The sequence below is a fragment of the Ascidia mentula genome, chromosome 4, assembly GCF_947561715.1.
Source record: "Ascidia mentula chromosome 4, kaAscMent1.1, whole genome shotgun sequence".
Classification (NCBI taxonomy): domain Eukaryota; kingdom Metazoa; phylum Chordata; class Ascidiacea; order Phlebobranchia; family Ascidiidae; genus Ascidia; species Ascidia mentula.
The window spans coordinates 1360364-1382963 of record NC_138569.1 but is presented as its reverse complement, the minus strand read 5'-3'; the positions used below and the strand labels follow the sequence as shown (position 1 = coordinate 1382963).

At 34.5% G+C, this 22600-nt stretch overlaps 1 protein-coding gene across 1 annotated transcript in view; it reads right to left on the bottom strand.

The window, feature by feature from the left end:
- Positions 1–1901: 1901 nt before the first annotated feature.
- LOC145899869 (uncharacterized) overlaps positions 1902–22600 on the bottom strand; it is a 194946-nt gene continuing 174247 nt past the window's right edge. Inside the window, exon 8 of the mRNA XM_082988798.1 lies at positions 1902–2014. Coding sequence (XP_082844924.1) covers positions 1902–2014 — 113 coding nt within the window. The remainder of the gene's footprint in view (positions 2015–22600) is intronic.

Sequence of the window (22600 nt, the reverse complement as noted above, 5' to 3'; positions counted from 1 at the left end):
CCTGTAAACCGCCTTCCGCGTATTCGTCACCGAGCATGTTGTTTCACGTAAAAACCCTACGTAATATTGATCATCTTAGTTTGATCACAAAAGTAAGTGATGCACAATTTCACAGACTTTAGAGCCAAAGCCGCCATATCAACCAATTTATGGGGTAAACGGCAGAACTTTTATACATACAAAGTTCAAATCGTCCAAAAAAGGTTTAAATGCCTCTTTGTAATGAATCACTTAATTACCGCCTATTCTCCTATTGCTTACTATAGGTTGGCGATAGAAAATCCTTGTTATAGAAACTCAACGCAACGAAGATCACAGTCATTTATAAAATATTAGAAACACACAGTGATGGACATTAAGTGAAACATTATGAAACACGAATAGAGAACAAACAGTGGTCACAGTTTTCTTTTGACATTGTAAATTTACACAGGGAAGTTGAACACAAAGTCATTTAAAGTCAACCTTCCTGTAATACTCAATACCCTGGCAAATAAAAGGAAGGTGTTCTATTAAGTCAGGTAAAACATTAACCCCAGAAATACAAGGAAGTAAATGGAACCGTACTTGATTGCTTGAACTTATCAGGTATTTGCACTGGGCGACTTTACGTTGTCGAATCGGCTTCAAAATCAATGAGAAACTTAAAGTTACAGATGTTTTACAAGAACACCGCACTGTAATAACTTGTACCAGCGGTTTTACCCGGAAAGTTATCACAACGTTGGCCAACCTTAAGTTTAAATAAATTTAAACCAAATAAAATACATTCGCATTCTCTCTCGAAATGATGGATGATCACAGATAGATGGATAGATGATCGTATGTAATACAAAATACTTTTACAAAAACAGTGCACTGCAATAATCACAATGTTGACTAACCTTAAGTTTAAATCAACTTAAACCAAATATATATTTAAGATGTAGTAGTGGTTAGTACATTCGCATTCTTTCTAAAATCACTAGTTAAAGTGCTTTTAACTGGGACCAAATGTTTCATATGCTGATGCACTTTGGTTTGCAGTTGTGTTTTGATAAGTTGCCACATTCTGATACTCAGGTGTGTTTTCATATGTGGGTGTATTAGGTTGTTGAGGTGTGTTTTCATACACATGTGTGTCTAAATAAGCAGGTGCTCCCAGTGAACCCTTTGTAGGTGTTCCTTTCATTTTGTTACCTGCAAGATAACAACATTAATATGAAACAAAACTTTGGGTTTAATAACCCAACATTATAAAACATGTTACAATTTCACACTTACCTGTTGATCTTTTGAAACAAAATACTGCAAGTATTATTGCAAGAAACACAACAACAACAGAAGCTACAGATATTCCAATAATCATTCCCAGTTGGCTGGTAGCGATTGCAGATACTGTTATTGTGATCGAGCTTGTTCCAATTGAATTTGTAACTTCCAAAGTGTAGGTTCCTGCTGGCTCCTACAGCAAAACCAAACTGGTATTATAAAAAGATTATCAGGAGTTCTCATATTTTGTTACATTAATTTTGATACACAGAAATTAAACTATATTAAAAACAATATTGCTACTTGTGAAAAATGTATTGGCTTTGGCGGTTTGATAATGGCCATAGAGATCGATAGTTACTTTTAATGTTATGAAATTCTATTTAACATTTTCTGAATCTGTTACTTCAGTCAACCTTCTGGTCACAGTCTGTATTGAAAATGTATTAGTAACTGGCATTATACTATCTTTAATGTAACTTACAAGAAAGCAAAAAAAATAATGCTTATTGTCCAACAACATAACTTACATTAATTTGATATGTGTACCCCTGCTGATTATTTGACATCCATGTAAGATTTTTATTCCCACCTCCTAAAACAAATAATTTCATAAAACAACTTGTTTAAATCTTAACATGATTCAGGCATTACAAACCTGGCGATATTAAAACAGAGGCAGAAGGTGGAGGATTCGACTTCACAATAATATCACATGGTTTGTTTGTTTGGCAGTTCACATTGCCGACAGTGTATGGTTGGTCTATGAAAATAAATTAACTTGTGAACATTAGCACAATTGCAAAATATATACAATTATTGTTTGAAATATTGTAAACCAAATGTTAATTGAAACATGATTTATAAAATGTCTAATTGTAATCATTAGTCTTGTGCTAAGTGCTCAAGAGTTTCTAGCTTTTTCTGATTGTAAAGCAAGTAATAGTATTTTAGCAAATTTTAATATTATACAAGTTAGGTGACATTCTCAGGTGTCATTTCACGTTTTCAGATTTATGAAACTGAAATAATCACAGAGGAAAAATCATTCTAATAGATTATTAGTTGCTGTGTCACAAGTGGGATGAAACTTTCTACATGCTACACACATAGTTGGAAGCATTTCTCATACTTGTAATTACATTATATTACTAATCGATGTATGTAAAGATGTTTTTATTTTTAGCTAAAATGTTTCAATTTGCTAAAAATAAAAACATCTTTAAAAGAGCTGTCTGAAAGATTGACTAAAAAAGTTTTACTCTTTAACTACAGATACGGTTATTGATCGACAGCCTACCAGGGTGACTTGGTTCAATGATCCAGTGTAGATTATTAGATTATATTAGATTATTGTCCCCCATTATTATTTAACAGTAAACGATGCTTTTGAATACAAACGAGTTTTGATCAATACAAAATAAAATAATGCTGCAATAAAGAGTCATATCCTTTTTGAGTTATTTATCAAGTAGTGAAACCGAAACCAAAATCTTTAGTACAAACAATATAACACTACAACACAGTAGTTTTGAATGGCACAAATTTGAAGAAGATTAACAGCATAACTTTTTATAATATATTAGAATTCCATTCTTTTAAGCTAGTAATGCCCCATGAACATGAGACAGTGGACATTAAATTGATATTTGCTTGAACTTCATTGTTTTTAATTCAAACTCACATTGGACATTCAAAACATGATAAGATGACAGTCCAACACTAATGTTGACTTCAGAATACTTTGAGTTTGCTTGACAATAAATTTGAAGCTTATTCATTTGGGTTTGGAGAGGTAAACTGTATATAGGACTAACCTGAAAAACAAAATTCTATCAGTTTCACATGAAGAACTTTATTTTGTTTGGTTGCACTTTTTATTCACTATATGCAATCATCGTAGATGTTTTAGATGTTCAAAAGTATCGGTATTCGTTCCAATCTGAAACTGCCCTAAAGTATCGATTCCAATCTAATATCAGACATCCCTTTTCAAGGATGTGTTAATGCACAAGTTGCCAGAAAACCTATACTTTATGTAGGTCTTGACAACCTTTTGCCATACTTCAAAACTGTCAAATTATGGTGACACACACAAACCTTAGTGTTCATTCAGTATGTGCAATGAAGAAATAAATAATTTAGATCTGACATCTATTTAAGTGAACGAACCCCTATGCCCCATTACAAGTTTTTGAGATTGCCATGCAACACTTCAAATAGCAACAGTTTTGTAGTTATATTTATATCTCAACTTTTTCATGATATAAAATGCATAAATATACACACCTGTGTCACAGATTTTTGACCAATATAGAAGGTGAAGTTTGTGACACTTGGATAAATGCCTTGAACAACGCTACATGTAATGGAAATATATGTTCCTGAAACTCCAGTCAAATTTCCAGTAAGAGATGGCTGGGGACCTTTAAATGAAAATAAAAAATAAAGAAGTTTGTGGGTCATCTGCCTCACAAAAAGTATTTTAACTTACATGAAATTCCCTACGTCACATCACAGAAATGTTAATTTTAGGCTAAAATTAGTCTTGGCATGTAAGATAAATGTTTATAATGACCTATTCATATAAATTATGACAACATATAAATGAAGAGAAGACAGATTATCACAGAATTTTTGCCATAAACTTACACAAAATGATGATTATTTTCCACCAAAAACATATATGTACAAAACATATAAACTTCCATTCATATGTGCTTTAAAATCAACAAATCAATACCTGTCCAGCATTCCACAGTAGTTCCATCTTTCCATGAAGCATCATTAAGACATATTGTATCACTGGCAGCAAGTGTTCCGGCATTATAAAATAACTCTCCTGACCCACACTTGAACATATAGGTGTATATAAAATAACTCTCCTGACCCACACCTACTGACATATAGGTGTATGCAGCGGCTGTTACATTTGGTTTGACAGGCAAGGTTGTGGTTGAAACAACTGTTGGACACTCTGAAAAACAGTCAACTTTGCTGTCCCATTTAAACACAACATAATTATTCAGCTACAGCCCTTCATGTTCAATAAATACTCATATTACCAAGTACATGTTCACAGTGGGACAATCTTGATTTGTTATGTTAGTGTGGTTGGGATTAATTAGCTGTGTCAGATAAGAGCTGTTGTACTTTTCAGGAAAGTACTTGGGTAGAAAACAAAATATATAATAGCTAACAACTTAATTTTAAATATTACATACAACTAATTATGAAGACCATATACTATTGCTGTTGCATATGTGGAAGGTCAGGAAAGGGGTGACTTACTTCTAACAATGACATTCGCTGTTTGAGTATGTGTTTGGGTTACAGCACCAGTTGGCACAAATTCACATTCCAAAGAAATTAATAAGCTGTTGTTGACAAAACTTGTATAGTTACATGAAGTTTCCAAATATGTATCATTGATCAAATTGCAACCAACATTTTTTATGTTATTCCGGCATCCTGTTACTGAATAATAGAAAATACTGATTTGGCTTATAAACTTCCACGCACATTGTGTAGTTCCACTATTCTTGGTTGCGGTTGTAACAACACCATTTATTTGAGGAACAATTCCACCGACCACCACCACACTGTTGATAGGTGTAACAGTGAGGGAAAGAATATCTAAAAATAGGTAAAGTAGTAACCACTTGACACAATTAATGCTTAATTTGCATTTTGCACTAAATTAATTGCTTTTTCTGTTGTACAATTGAATATAACAAATTAAGTAACACTTCTGGTTATCCAGGAGATTGTTGTACATTGTTCTTTGAAACTTGGCAATACCAGAAAAAAAATGTTTTTGTAATTAGTGAAAAGTATGTACTCATTCTGTGCAAATACAGCTACAAAGACAAACTTTTACTTCATGGACACGAAAATAAATCCTTTTATCAATATATATTATACCTGCTGAGGTACAAGAAGCACCAATAAACATAAGTATCAAAGCAGCATGGTTTAATCTCATCATTGTAAGATTTAAAATCCGGGTGTGGTGTACTTTCTGTGTTTATGCGACACCTAGTCCCTTAGATAAAAAAAACCTAAAGCTTCACACGAATGTAAAATTACATCTTACGTGTCAAATTCGTCACCACTTATGACGTAACTATTTAAAACAGTTCGAAATTTTGCTCTCCATGCGACTACGAACTACAATGACACAAGCCGTGACAGACAACACCAGCCCAACCGAAATTTAATTTTATGATAATTTAACACGTTTCACATGCATTGCATCGTGTGACTTTTGCTTCTCTGTTAAACCAAACCATCCAGTGGCAAAAAGGGGGCACCAGCGCCCACCTGCGGGCGTTTGCAATGGCTTGGTGACCGGGCAAATTCTCTTATAGCGTAAGTCAGTGTTTCCCAACCGGTGGTACGTGTGCCACTAGTAGTACGCGACCGCATTCCAGGTGGTACGTGAGCACCTTTCCGTAATTTGCGTGTAAAGTTCAAATTTAAGAAATCGTAACTGATTTCAAAATTTACTTTTTAAGGTAAAGGTTACTTTCAAACACTCGATTAGGTGGTACACGACGAAATTGTTTTACCTCCAAGTGGTACGCAACCACAAAAAGGTTCAGTCCAATCTTTGTATAATTTATGCTCCTTTAAAAAGGGGTTTTCTCGCATGCTGAACTAGAAGTTATCGATTCTGACGTCACAACGAACTTAATTGACGAGCAACAACTAAATTCGTAATGTTTTTTGTCTGTTTTGTTGGACGTTGTTAAATGACTAAGGTGCTTAGGGGGGCGGTGCAGAAAAAAAGTTTGAGAAACGCTGCTTTAAACAATCACGCCAAAGTAGTTTCTACGAGAAAAAAACGTCAACGAAAAAAATGTTCACTTAGCACGCCAAATTGCCACGATCATAGAGCAATAGCCACTGAACATATTGAGTGCTTTGTGGCCTCCTCATCCTTTTACTTGTACTGCACTTATCTAAGGTTTAAAGTTATATGGCGGTTGTGCGACACCTAATGGCGTTTACCACCAGAACGATATACGCAACATTGTAACGTCGCAAACCGGTTCGAATCGAATTAAAACTTCCATAGATCTAAAGACTTGTGCTTTGTGACTAAGCATTTCAATTTCAGCTTGTAGCAACCTTTACTTTGGGACCTATCAAACACCCCCACATAATCTACTCATATATAGGAAAACAGGCCGGAATTAAAACCATGTGTACTTTTAGCACCACATATTCGAAAGGTCGCCAAAGAATTGGTTGATACACCGTCTAGTAAGTCTATTCTTTTACCATCCACCTGTACTTAATTTCCTATACTGTATGTGCGACACCAGTTGTCGTTTAATACAACAACGGTTTTAATACGGTTAATAGAAATAATATTTTCATGGCCTATACCTGTTAATAATGTTTGTCCCGCCACATCAACTGGTGTGGACTGTAGCATCACGCATGTTTCCAAACTTAATTTTCACACATTTGGAACGCAGACGGACCGACGACATACCTTTTTTCATTGTAACTTGTTAAATACCCGTTCTGATTTTACTCCGTCGATTCTCTGTCATTTTTACTTTGCCACCCAACTATAGTCCCGGTCACTTAACTAACAACTGGCACGCGGTAGAAGTTACTCGTTCAGTCACTATAACACGTTTGGAACAAATAAACTTTACGCCACTTGGTATTGCAAACGTGTGTTTCCATTAATAAACAAGTGTGCTTTCGGAGTCGAACTTAGTATCAACAGCAAGAACACGCAAGCAGACTTAGTTTCAGTTACAGCATCCGGCCGAAATCATTTGGTACGCTGCAGGACACATCAACAAAATGTGGAAAAAATGTGAAAAAGTGTCTCAAATGTTGCTGAAGAAACACTACAACTTGATAGGAAAAGATACGACGAAAGTAAATCACTACTTTTCTTTCTTTGCAGTTATGGTTGTGACCAAAAAGTAACTCTCCCAGCAAAATTCCATAACAAGTCAATCCTTGGATAATAAGTGGGAAGCTTCAATCTGATATCCCGCGATACTATAGAAAACATATCGACTATTTACAACATGACCAGGGCAGCATGTGATGAATATATCATGTCTTATTTTCTATTCACATCCAACGCGTCAACAAACCGATCTGAGAATAGTCCTAAATTATGCGGGATAGTTTTACTTTTGCACAACTTTCTCTCACGTGATAAGTTTGCAAATCTTTCAACTTATCCTGTACTTAGACGCACATAGCCTACACGTAATATTTGCAAGTATTTGCGGGTTGTTTGCTTATACGGCCGTAACACAAGCGATCAGGAAGTCGGGAAAAGTAATAGGAAAAGCTCATAATGTGCTCATCTTATTCACATTATATACTCTTACAATTGCCACCAAAGGGATGTTAGTTGACAAAAAAACGACAGTTTACAAAAATTTGATTTTATCACACGTTAAAGTTTATAGACTTACCTTTCTAACGATACCAAAATTATCAAAAAACATTTTTCATAATCGGTTATGAATGTCATACGCCTATTATATTATGAGTTGCGAAAAAGTGATTTGCCCACAGAAATTTTAAATCAGAGCATTCTACGCGCTTAACTCTTTCAAACGATATTAAAAAATTTTAAAAAATCGAGAATAAGCGCAGAAATATGAATTTATATTTTTGAAAACATGAAAAAATATCAATTTTTCGATTTTTCTTAAGTAAACAATCCTATACCATTCTACAATAAAATTAAACTTTAACCAATTCGGAGAGACGCTATGCAAATGGGATCTACTCCAATCTACTCCAGAAGTAAACTCTCAATAATCTACTCCAACCCGACCGTCGTTCTCCGCTCTTTTTAAGCCATCAAATCATTGCATCCGCGCCGTTTGATTAAAGTTTGATTTCATTCGGTAAGTCATGCAGTATGTGAAACAACGGGATAACCAAACTACCTGGATGCAAATACTTGGTAAAAACCTGGGTTCAAATATTGAGAGTTTACTTCTTTGAAATTCGTCTTTGCCAGTTTTTGTAAAACATTACCCAACAGGAAATGTATGTAAACTCTTCTACTTCACATTCTTCAAAACACTAGGTTACAATTATGAACGTCTCGTGCATATCATGGCACGAACGTGCTACCAAACAACCTCAAACACAAAAGCGCGTACAATGCACAAACACGCAGAGAATTATTTTATTTGCGGTCAGTCATATGGTACAATAAAACTTTGCGAGAATATGTTTGAATGACTTCACTATGGTGACCTGTACAGGTCTCTGATGTGTTATGGTCACACATGTTTCCCATTTGAATATTCTACATCATACTGCTGAGAGCCAGAAAAAATACTGGTAAACGCATATAAATCAACGAATAACAAATTACGCTTTACACAAATGATAAACCAACGCCATAAACCAATTTACCAACTTTACATTAAAAAGACATACGGTAAAAGTTCCTTCAAGGAAAAGATTAAGTGGATGTTGACGTTATTTGTTTACCGGTATGCTGTTGCGGAACCCACCAAGTAAAATCCGTCAAATTTAGCAACCAAGATTATCACTCGGGCTAGATATCTTCTGCTCCACAGGAGAACAATAAGATTGTATTTCCGTAGGACACCCGTGGTTGCCTATTTTCATGCAAGCTGTATCTGATATTTATAATTTTTGGTTGTAAGATACAAAACGATCAATAGGCGTGGGCTCATGAACATTAGAACAAGATTAAAAAATTGTGGATTTTTGATGATTCAAAATAGTAAGAAGCATGATTTTAAGAAGTCACTTTTGGTGACGTGTTTGATGGACGCCGAAACATAATATTGGGAAAAATGGTCTTTTTTAATTGAAAAAACTGAATGTATCTTCAAGATTTTGCACAAAACATTTGTCTACGTGACTGACGTAACCCTATCGTAATTATGCGGTGACCAATAGTGCTCACAGAGAAAGTGAAAGTGGACATCGTTTGAACACTCTTATCCACCCCGGTACGCGAACATCGTGTATAAGTAATACGAGGGTTTATTTGTACAAGCATTTTATACAAGACCGCATTCCTTATGCCACTGAAAACAGCGCTAAAATTTATGTATGACCATTCTATACTTTTTCTGTATACAAACTGTATATGTGACATTATAACGTAAAGCAATTGAATAAAAGTATTTTCGGATGAAACTGGTATACCAAATTTTATTTTAAGATGACGCAATTTGCATCATCACTTTAGATCTCTATCAACAAACTTCGTGAAAATGTATGTGCTCCATATTTCTGCACCTGTTGTGCAATATGATAAAGCCGTGACTCCCATGCACTCCTTGTAACGTCACACAATTGCTTCCTTGTTGGCTTTAACGTCGAGGCGTATGTTGGATTTACCAGAGCACATTAACCTATTGAACTATCCGGTAACAACCAAGTATTAATCACAGCAGCGCGACGAATCAAAAGATGCGTTATAACAATGATTTAAACTCAGCTTAGTGATCATTGTCCTTGATTCGCATGAAGGAATGTAATAAACAACAACTAAGTCGTTTTAGGCTAATGATACACCTTGCTTTCTGACAAACTGTTGAGTATTTGTGACACGATACTGTGTCTTGAGCCAAAAGTGAAGCCATTTATTCATGTTGCGGTCGGATAAAATGTATCACAGAACATTTAAAATATGTTTGTAAAACCAAAGGTTCAGTTTCGTATTTTCGTGAAACTTATCACATTGGTAACCCGTGAGTAAAGAAGGTGATAGATAGCCAAGAGAACAAAACATACATTCCGCCTATTTGCTTTCCTGCCAACACTGAAGTTCTGTGAAGTAACGGAGTCCTTGCCTGTAAACCACCTTCCGCGTATCCGTCACCACGCATGTTGTTTTGACGTAAAAACGCTACGTAATATTGAACACATTAGTTTAGTAAGTGATGCACAATTTCACAGAATAGAGAGCCAAAGCTGCCAAATCAACAAATTTACGGATTGCAAGAGGAAGAAAAAAGGAATTCAATACATACAACGTTCACTGACATATGAGCTGAAAGTTTTGGTGATCAATAGATCGCCGGATTGTTTACCACAACCGAACACAGTTTTTCCTGGCTTGTTAACGAATCTCACTCAAGATTTCTTGTATAATTCTAGCGCCCTCTATCGCCAAAATGTTTTTGGGAAAGTCCCTAAACTGAATTTATTTTGTAAAGTCTAGTTTTTTTTGAGAAGGAAAACAACAATTTGTTGAAAACAACAACACTAAAAAATGATTGCTTTATTTATAGCGTACAGATCTCTGATGTGATTTTGTGTCATGTAAAAGTCGTGTTTGCCATTGGAATATCCTACACCACTTTGCTTAGTGCCAAAATATACTTCCAAAACGTAAATAAATCCCGACAACAGCCACGAATAAGAATTTACGCTCCACACAATTGAGAAATCAACGCCATAAACCAGCGGTTTCATATATTTCTAGGAGGGCGTGTATTTTATTTGGGCCAAATATCTTGTTCTCCGCAAGAGGGTGATAAAGATCGTATTTAGTTCAGGAGACCGTTCATGGTCAGCTTTCAAGCAAGCTATTTTTGGGTTTAGAATTTTCGACTCTGAGATACAAACGATCAATAAACGTAAGGTTTGCAAATGATGACACGATTTTTTTTTGGGGGGGGGGGGGTTTCGTCAGATTCAAAATGGCAAGAAGCAAGTTACAAATGTAATTTCCTGGTTTAATTCTGGGGGGAAAATACGGTTCTAATGGGTAAAAGTGTTCAGATGTTTAAGATTTGGGACTAGAAATTTGTCTACGTGATTGATATAACTCTGTCGCAATTGTGCGGTGACAAATATGATAACCCTAAAGTCTAATAATCTTAACAAAGAAAGTGAAAGTTGACGAATGTTTGAACACACATATCCACCCTAGTACGCGAATAGGGTATTACGAGGGTTTGTTTGCACTACCATTGCACACAACACCTCATCCCTTACACCATTGCAAAAACACTAAAGGTTATGTGCGACCTTTTTCTGTAAGTATGCAGTATATGTGACATTATGACGTCAAGCTACTGATTAAAAGTATTTTTTTTTTTCAGGATCACTAACTTGAATGATGAAATTTGCATTATCTGTTTAGGTGTGAGCTGCGAAGTTTGTTTTTCGGACAAAAATCATCCATCAACAAACTTCGGTGAAAATGTATGCGCTCCGTATTTCTGCACCTATTGTGCAATATGATAAAGCCGTGGCACCCATGCACTCCTTGTAACAACATAGAAATACTTCCTGGTTGGCTTTAACATCGAGACATATGTTGGGTTCACCAGCGCACAGTAACCTATCGAACTATCCGGTGGCAAAGTATTAAATACAGCAGTGCGACGTAATTAAAAGCTGTGTTATAACAATGATTCAAACTCAACTTAGTGATCACTGTCCGTGATTCACAAGTAGGAAATTATGAAACGACAACTAACATATTTATGGTTGAAGACACGCCTTGTTTTCTTACAAACAGAAAAGTATTTTTACGCTATATTGTGTCTTGTCCCAAAAGTAAGGCCATTTATTTCATAATGCGGTCGGATGAATTTCATCACAAAACATTCAAAAAATTATGTTTGTGCAACTTCCTAAGGTCTTGTTCAGTGTTTTCGTTAAACTTATTACATCGGTTATTCGTAAGTAAAGAAGGTGGTGGATGGAGAGCAAAACACACAATTCGCATATTAGCTTTCCTGCCAACACGGAAGTTCTGTAAAGGAAAGGAGTCATTGTCTGTAAACCGCCTTCCGCGTATTCGTCACCGAGCATGTTCTTTTAAGGCAAAAACCCTACGTAATATTGATCACCTTATTTTGATCACAAAAGTAAGTGATGCACAATTTCGCAGAAATTAAAGCCAAAGCCGCCAAATCAACCAATTTATGGAGTGTAAACGGCAGAACATTTTTACATACAAAGTTCAAATCGTCCAAAAAAGGTTTAAATGCCTCTTTGTAATGAATCACTTAAACCGTCTATTCTCCTATTGCTTACTATAGGTTGGCGATAGAAAAATCCTTGCAATAGAAACTCAACGCAACGATGATCACATTCATTTATTCAAATATTAGAAACACACAGTGATGGACATTAAGTGAAACGTTATGAAACACGAATAGAGAACAAACAGTGGTCACAGTTTTCTTTCGACATTGTAAATTTACACAGGAAAGTTGAACACAAAGCAATTTGAAGTCAACCTTTCTGTAACACTCAATACCTTGGCAAACAAAAGGAAGGTGTTCTATTAAGTCAGGTAAAACATTAACCCCAGTAATACAAGGAAGTAAATGGAGCCGTACTTGATTGCTTGAACTAATCAGGTATTTGCACAGGGCAACTTTATGTTTTCGAATCAGTTTCAAAATCAAAGAGAAACTAAAAGTTGCAGATGTTTTACAAGAACACCGCACTGTAATAACTTGTACCAGTCGTTTTACCGGGAAAGTTATCACAACGTTGGCCAACCTTACGTTTAAACAAATTTAAACCAAATAAAACACATTCGCATTCTCTCTCGAAATGATGGATGATCATGTGTAATACAAAATACTTTTACAAAAAGAGTGCACTGTAATATTTTTTTTCACAATGTTGACTAACCTTAAGTTTAAATCAACTTAAACCAAATACATGTTTCAAATACATAGTAGTGGTCAGTACATTCGCATTCTTTCTAAAATCAGTAGTTTTGACTTGAACCAAATGTTTCATATGCTGATGCACTTTGGTTTGCAGTTGTGTTTTGATAAGTTGCCACATTCTGATACTCAGGTGTGTTTTCATATGTGGGTGTATTAGGTTGTGGAGGTGTGTTTTCATACACATGTGTGTCTAAATAAGCAGGTGCTCCCAGTGAACCCTTTGCAGGTGTTCCTTTTATGTTGTTACCTGCAAGATAACAAAATTAATATGAAACAAAACTTTGGGTTTAATAATTTAACATCATGAAACAAGTTACAATTTCACATTTACCTGTTGATCTTTTGCAACAAAATACTGCAAGTACTATTGCAAGAATCACAACAATAACAGCGGCAACAGACATTCCAATAATCAATCCCAGTTGGCTGGTAGTGATTGCAGACACTGTTATTGTAATCGAGCTTGTTCCAATTGCATTTGTGACATGCAATGTGTAGGTTCCTGCTGGCTTCTACAGATAAATAACCACACTAGGATTACAAAGAACTCACTGTGCATAGTTTGTTACATTACTTTCAACATACAGCAATGAAACTATATTATTTTAAATTTATTTTGGGATATATGTTAAATTATCACATTTTCCTACATCTATTATTTAAGTCAACCTTATGGGCACATTTCATATGTATTAAATACGTATTGGTAACTGGCCCAAACTAAATTAAATGAACCATTATGGGATTAAAGGTTAACCTTCATTTAATATTATACTACCTTTAATGCAACTTACAAGAACAAATAAATGATTCCTTACTATTTAACAACATAATTTACCTTAATTTGATATGTGTAAACTGGTGGAGTACTAGACAACCATGCAAGTGTTTCATTTCCACCTCCTAAAAATAATTTTATAAATCAAATGTTAAGATATGGCAAGTATTCAAGCAATACAAACCTGGTGATATTAAAACAGATGCATAAGGTGGAGGGTTTGAATACACAACAATGTTACATGGTTGGTTTGGTTGGCAGTTCAAATTGCTGTCAGTGTATGGTTTGTCTATGAAAATAATTTAACTTGCAAAGCTAACATTAGCACAATTACAAAAAATATACAATTATCATTTGAAATAGTGTAAACAAAGGTTAATTGACACATGATTTATCAATTGTCTAATTGTAATCATTAGCATTGTGCTAAGTGGTCAATCATTCATTGGCTTTAATGCACATATAGTAAAAAATGTTTTTTTGGGGAAAAATCTGCAACTTGTACCAAAAGTGTGTCTAGTATTATACATGTTCGGTGACATCCTCGGGTGTTATTTCATGTTTTCAGATTTATAGAACTGAAAATAAACACTAAAACAGAAGAAAAATCATCATAATACATTATTAGTTGCTATTCCCTGAGTGTTGTAAAAAGTAATTGCTACACAAGGTAAACGTTTAAATGTAAAAGTTTTTGTTCCACGATGAAATGTCTACAGTTATGCTTGGAATACAGAAGTAGGTTGCAAAAAATATGAACTTGTGTTTGGAATAGAACTAATGCAACCAATAGAAACCTTCACAAAACACCCAGTTATTAACAGGTTAAGCAAGACATAAAACACAAAACAAATTTAATGATAATTAATTCATTCACCAGATACCATACACTAGCACAGTTAAGGTAATCCATCAATACAAACAAAGGTGTAGTTAATCTTATACATAACAATTTGGGTCAGTTAAGATTTCTACTGAATGCTACATTTTGCAATGGTTTCCAAAACAAATTATTTACGCAACATGTCAAAAAACACTATGTTTTTAAGAGAAATACGAAAACATGCAGATTTGAATGGATGAACTATTTCAAATTATCACCACATGCAAACTTTCTATGGTGCAAACTTACACTGAACATCAATGTTAATCCTTGTTTGGAAACTCCCAAACACATCAGAAGACTTGCATACATATGTACCAGTGTCATTTGGTGTAACATTTTTGGATAAAATGCTATTACCATTCACATCCATCCCATCTTTTGTCCAATTAAAGATCGTACCAAGATAACTTTGGTAGTCAACAGTACATTTAAATCTAACAGCATTGCTTTCATTGAGAAGCTTTGTTGCATTGTTATTAACTGTTTCACCATTAACTGTTATCTTTGGTTGTCCTGAATAAGAATGTTTTGAAGGAAAAAATGTCTAAATTCAAAAACAAACTTCAAAACTAACTTACTCATTGTTGGAACAGAAACAATTTTAATGGTTGGACTGGTAGAATTACCAATGCCATTACTGGCTTTACAAGTTGCATTTGTTGAACTAATAAATTTTCTGTTTACGTTGCATGAATCATTGCTTTCATTCAAGTTATCATATAACCAAACACATTTGGGTTGGGGATTTGAATCCACCGAGCAATTTAAGCTTATACTGGTGTTTTGCAAAATAATATATTGGTTTTCAGTTTGTAACCCCTGTACAGTGATGTTGGGAATTGAAGGTGGATCTGAATACAACAAACAAAAAACAATCAACAAGCAAAATTCTGTGAAATATGTAGTAGTACCCATTCATCTTACAATGCATTTAATTGCTATTTAGAAGTTGAGAATTTAAACAATACTTTTGCACGAGAGAACTTGTTAATTTGTATCAATTGTTTTTTTTTTAACAAACACACAAATTCACGTTCAATTCAACACATTTTTCACACACAATTAAACTTTAGTTTTTAAGATTGTCTTATAGAACATTATTGTATGAAAGAACTTGTTAATTTATATTGCAACTTACACTGACATTTAAATCGATAAAACATCAAAAGTCACCATTGTTTTTATGACATATGTCATTTGTCAGACATAATCAAACTTTATAATTTAAGAGTGTCTAATAAAACTACAGTTTCATGGTCCATTTTGACATACATAATAAATCAGAATTAACATTAATTTACACAACTAATGTGTTTTTATTGGGACAAGAGAAGTTAACAGACAATAGATTCCTGATACATGTACTATTTTCACATCAATAATTAAGGGTACAAATCTAGACAAATCACATATGTAAGCAACCACTAAGCCAAGGAACTCCTTAGCAAAGTACTTCAAGTTGCTTAAAGAAGGACAAATTTACAATGCACAAATAATGCAACCTAAAGAAATTGGCCTCAAGTAGTTTTTCAATGTGAATCCAAGATCATCATATGTTTTTACATTGAAAAAATATTTTGCAGTGTTCTGCCCCTTCACATACACCAACTGGTCAATTAAATAAAATAAAACTCTGTAATTAAGCAAAAATTGTCAGGTTGATGGTGTTGAAAGACATATGTAACAACTTTCAGCTTTTCACAAACGACAATTAAAAATTTAAAGACCTGGATTAGCAGGCAGGTTCCAATTTTTTAACAAAATACATTGGTTCACATGGAATTGGTTCCATCTTGTTTGTACACTCACAGATATGTCATTTTTTAAGCATTAAGCTGCTCAAGTAAATAGCAAACCCAGATAGTAGATGTACGATTTTAAATCAATTAACTAAAAACAAATGTTAACATTTCAATCCCCACAATATGACACAACTTTAAATAAAAATGTCTCGGAAACCTGGTTTGATGAATGGTTGAAGCACGAAAATCCACCCAAATCTGGATACTAAAATAAATCTGAATAGAAAACTACTTACTTCCAATATCTTAAAATTTTGAATGCAGAAGCGGTGATGTTCGGAGTTGTGTGCTGCCTGTCAAATAATTTGTCAACTTGTTTTGTTAATACAACTTTTTAAGATCAGTTACGTGATAAACTGAATTGTTCACAATATCATAATTACTGGCTACCATCTTTATTACTGTGTGTGTATGATGTCACAATTGCCAGGTTATTTTGTCCACAAATTGTATAAAATGGCACATTTGTTATTTTATGTCACATTCAGTTGAGTTTAATAATTTTTGCAGCAATAAAATCGCAAAATGTCACACCACAAAAATCAATCAAAAAAGAACATGTGCAGTGTATTAGCTTATTAAGTTGTATTGTACAATTTGTTACTTACATTGGACATTTAATGTCTTTGGTGTTGATATTCCCAAACTAGTATTGAGAATTGTATACTTGGTGTTTGCTTTGCAAGTCACCTCTTTCCCATTCATTTGTCGCTGGAGAGTTACAATGTATGTCTGTTGACTTCCCTTGTAAAACAAAATAATTTCACTAATGCTGGAAACCAATAGCAATATAACCGTGGTGGATCTAAGGGGGGTGTTTAAGTGTAAGAACACCCCCCCCCCTGCCAACAATTTTGCACACTGTATTGAGAGGGTTGAAAGTACAATTAATTTCTCCGCAGTTGCTTTGTTTCTTGGTGGCGCAAATGATCGAAAACAATTGTTTGTATCACATATACTGTCAATCACTTCCCTAAACTTTGAGATGTTCAGTACAAATCAGTAAAAATTTACATGCACAGTTACACCTAGTTGATTATTTTATGTTTACTCGTCTATTTTTTCTTAACATGCAATGTTGCAAAATTTTGAATTTGTCATATTACGCAATACAGAAATAAAAATAACAAAGTTATTGAACTGTTGAATCATGTAACACATAAGTACATATGTCAACTGCAGCAGTGCCAAGTCTGGGGGAGGGCATGCCCCCCCGCAAATTTCAGGTATGGCTGGCATTATCACAATTATGTGCTGCAACAATTGTTGGAAAGTCTTATATCCACTCGTACACCCAGATGCACTTGGTATGAGTGAAAATTGAAGGTGGGAATATCAGTAAAGTGACCTGCATTGTTTTAAATCTATCTGTCTAGTGCGTTAGATTGTCGCAAAATGTTTGGCGCATGTAACACCGCAACAACTCACATTCCAGTTTTTCATAATGTAACGCAAGCCACCGTATATGTGTGTGTCCATTTTCATTAGCGCAAACGCTGATGTTTGTACGTTCTAGAGCTCGATCCCAATTTACCGGAATATAACAGCATAAAAATAGAGGAATTATCCCTAAAATTTAGCACCCCTCCAATTATGGTTAACATTAGCTATGATGTCATGATGGGCCCACCCCCCCATGTTTCTGAAAACTTGGCACCTATGGTTAAAGGTCTGTACATGTCGTCCATCACTTATCATTAGTCATCACATATACCAGGGGTGGCAAAACTGCGGCTCTTTAATAAATTAGCATTGATGAATTAGACAAGCATTTTCCCGGTCTTGACGAGTTAACATCATATCAGCCTAATTTCAAACATCTTGCAGCCCAGGTGGAGACTCACAGTATCACCATGCAGCACTAATATTAATCAATAGCTACAATTCGTTGTGAGTGAATAAATTCGTATTTTTTATTGTGTTTGTGTTGTGGCTCTTTTAAAACTGGATTTAGTTATATGCGGCTCGAGCATGAAGCAGGTCTGGCCACCCCTGACATATACCATTAGTGTAGATGCACCAAGGCCAGGGGCGTATCCAGGAATTTTTAAAGGAGGGGTCCACACGTGTTAAGGAATTCCCCGATTTTCAGTTATAAACTAAGGTTCATTGTGGGCGAGAATCGCAAAATACGAACGCCGGTGTTCACGCCAATCGTCATATAAACGGTGGCTTTCTGGCTTGCGCAATTGTGTAACGCTATGGGACACTCGATGCGAGGTTTTGCCGTATAGTGCTTGCGCCGTAGTTTTATTACTACTGCTTTCAAAGTTTAACAACTAAACCAATTGACTTTCACGCAAGTAAACCGCTTGTCATTACAACGTGGCCACTGAAAAACGACGTTTCGTCCGTAAACTGACGAAAAATGACCTTTGTTTCGTAACAATGCAACATGTTTGGTAACAATGCCAAGTGTTCGGTAACATGCTCCGTGTTTGGAAACAATGGCGAATGCAAGCACGATGCGGTTTTCACGTCAACGTCAAAGAAAGTTTCTGGTTTTCACGCGGATTTTGACAAAAAAATACAGTGGCGTTTGTATAGTCATCAAAAAAGACCAACATATTTCACAAAAGGGGGGGTCCGGACCCCTCGGACCCCCCTGGATACGCCCATGACCAAGGCATGTGACTTTATTAGTTTTATATCACAGGGGAGAACAAAAAAGAACAATGTGCCACGCCAATGTTCAAAATTATCTCATAACTGACTCTCTATGTGTTACAACTGACCATAGTTATGTAGTGCTTTCAAGTAAAACTGCAAAAAGGATGATGGAAAAATATTACAAATTTAGTGCAAGTAAAGAGAAAATATCATCACATATCAGCCTTTGGTGTCTTGTAGATAAACTACTGAAAGTGTATACTAAAGACTGGTTACTGGATTTGGTATGCCGAGGTTTACGATGGTGCATGCATGAAGTGCATGACATTCTTAAACTAAGACAAAGAATTCAATTTTTCTCTACAGATTGGTTAATAACAACTCACAGTTCAATATTTGTGGAACACTGGGAAAATTTATTTTAACATTTATTTTCATTTGAGTTGTGAACCACTGTCATTTTAACATGCTTTCAACAAAATTTATGCAAGGGCCTACCTGTTTTTTCAGTGTTTTTCCAAAATAAAGGAAACATTCTTTACTGGAGGGTAAGCAGATGGTGATGTGTTGCAGAATATATTAGTTGTTGTTCCTTCATTGCTAGAAAAATTTCCAGTCAAGTAAGGCTGAGGATCTAGATGAAAACACCTGCTTTTGTTGGGGAATAATGAGTTACACATGTGCTTTCAAATAAGTCATATAAGTATGGGCATTAGTAGCTCTTGATTAAAATATGACACATAGCACTTAAGGTTGTCCCATACTGTTGTTTTTCACCCGATAACAACACCTAATATTTTTCATAAGAAGTACAGTTACAATTACCCAAAATATTAAAGTAAAGCTACTGGCTTTGTATTATTCTGTATGTAAACAATAAACAAGAAATTACCTTTAACAGTAAATTTGGTCACATATGTAACCGGTCCAACAGCCAAAGACAGCTTAGAGTATTCGGATGAAACATTATAAAAAACTGTAACTCCCCTACTAGTGGTGCAACTAAAAAGATAAGAACAATTGTTGCTGAATGTGACAAAATGAACAATATAAGGCTAAGATATCATAAAATGTTTTATAATTAGCTGCCACAAATATACAAAAAATTATACTTACTACACATGTTTCTAAAAGTTTAGGACTTTCAATATTTTCAGCACAACTAGTTAATTTAAATACAATTTTGCAATATTATGTCTGTTCACATATACCAACTGGCCAACTATGCAGACTAAAACTCTGCAATTAAGCATAAATTATCAGGTTGATGGTGTTGAAAGTGCACGAAAATTGTATGATATATTTGGACTCCCAAGAGACTTGTCTAATGTAAAGTTAATAAAAGGAATAATGTAAGAATTAACTTCATTTTGTATTTTCACCAATGTCAAACATTACATCTTAACAATTAAAAAATGTAGTTTCTGCCTTCTAAATAGAATAGAAAATATGAGCACCATATTGTTAACAAAACACATGGTTAGACGATTTCAGAGGATCATTATCAAAATTAATGGCGAGTATTTTTTTGCACATTTTACTTGCAAATATTTGGCATGAACTGTGCAAAGCAAAACGAACATATAATGGGATAACTTAAATTTAACAAAGTTTTTCCAAACCATAATAGTAAAATGTAAAACACAAATGGTTGGAACAATCTGTACAATTCATCTTTTGAATACCAGTAACATATTGCTTGCAAGTGAAACAAAAGGTGTAAATAAGTACATGAAAAGTTTGTGGCAATTAGTAGATCTGCATATGTAACAATGGAAAACTAAAAAAACCTTTGATCATTTTTAATAATAATCATGCAAGAGTATGTTTATTCCATCTACACAAAAATATCAGTTTTCATGAAACACAATAAACAAATATGTCTGATTTCTAACACAGCATAGTATATATTTTATTTACACATTACTGCAGATATTAAATAAAATTTGCCATACTTCCGTAATATATGAGGCAAGTTTGATGAACAAATCCAACCAGTTGGGATATATGTTGCAAGAGTCTAAACAAAAGGATGTTAGACTTAACTTGGCTCACACAACTATACAAGGAATAGTTATTCAGATTATTCAGTTGCAAGTTGAGACAACACTGCTCTTTTAGCTGAGCTAACATCATTTTAAAAGTATACGTAATTACTTTCCACTCTAATAAATAGGCTTAAATGTACAGGGCATAACAACCATTAGTGAGGGGACAGATCTGGGAAAGGGCCTCCGAAACATTTTTTTATATTACACTTTAGGGATGATATGTGCTTGCAAAACCCAATCTACTTTTACATGTTGGCGTAACTGGTATTCACCTAAAAAAAGCTGGTTGTTAAATGGAAATGCAGTTTCTTTAGTAAAACCAATTTTTGCATTTCAGTAAAAAGAATACTCTCATTGTTAGACACAACAAAAAGTAAGCATATATTTACCTTTAAAACTTTAACATGATGAAATAACCATAAGTGTAGTGGTTCTCAACTTATTTTTGGAAAGATTTATCTCAACAGAAGTGTGCAACTTTATTCACAATGTTACACATTGTATTGTGGTTTAATAACTTAACTGCCTTTAACGATAATGATTTCAAAGGTAAGAGACAAATCCCGTTATGAACGTTGACAACAGATAATGTTAGTTGGATACAAAACAAATGCAACCAACATTGGTTTGGAATTTGCAATGGCACTGGAACACCGTGACTGCGAAAACTTTGTACCTGTGTTATAGCACTGCAGATGATCACAAACTTAACAGGATTTTGAACCACCCTTTGACAACATTGCATGAAACCAGATCACATAAAATCAGCAATTTTCAAGGGTGAAATGTGACTGTTTGGGGTAGAACATAAAAAAACCTGCTCCGCGTCTCTTTACTTAAAAAACAATTCATTGACAAAAAAAAATTACACTCATTGCCCTGATCAATTATTTTCTGCACTCAGTTAAGAAAAAACCTTTATGTAAAACTATTTCAAGGTAATACTTACATTGCTTGTCAAATTTGCATCATTAAAAAAGAAACTTGCACTCTCAATGACAGTGATTGTGACAAACACATTTGCACCAGTTGCTTGATTGGGGTACAGTGAAAGAAGAATTTGTTGACCTGAATATTAAAGCTTTTATAATACCACTTCCTATACACAACAAAACAATCCAATCCTGTAAAAACAGAAAGGACTAATTTATTTAGCCCAAAAAAATTAATGCAAAACCATTAGCACCCTACCAGTTAAGATGTGACACAAACTTCCAGATTAGTTTTGGGTTAATGTTGACATATAAAGTCATTGCCAGTTAAATCAATTTATTTTTGTTTTGCATAAAAGGTTTCTATGCACATGAAACATAAAATATTAAGGGCACGAAATAAATAATAAGATTTGAGTTATTAAGTCAGGCAGCATATTGTAATGACAATATTTAGGGCCATTTACTACTTTCTCGGAATTGTAGCATTCTGGAAAACACTCATAGCAGTTCATTTAGAAGTTGTAAGAGTACTGCAGTGGTTCCTTCAGGTGTAAGTTAAGAAGGAATTCTACCAATGTCAGGAAAATATACTACCATGCG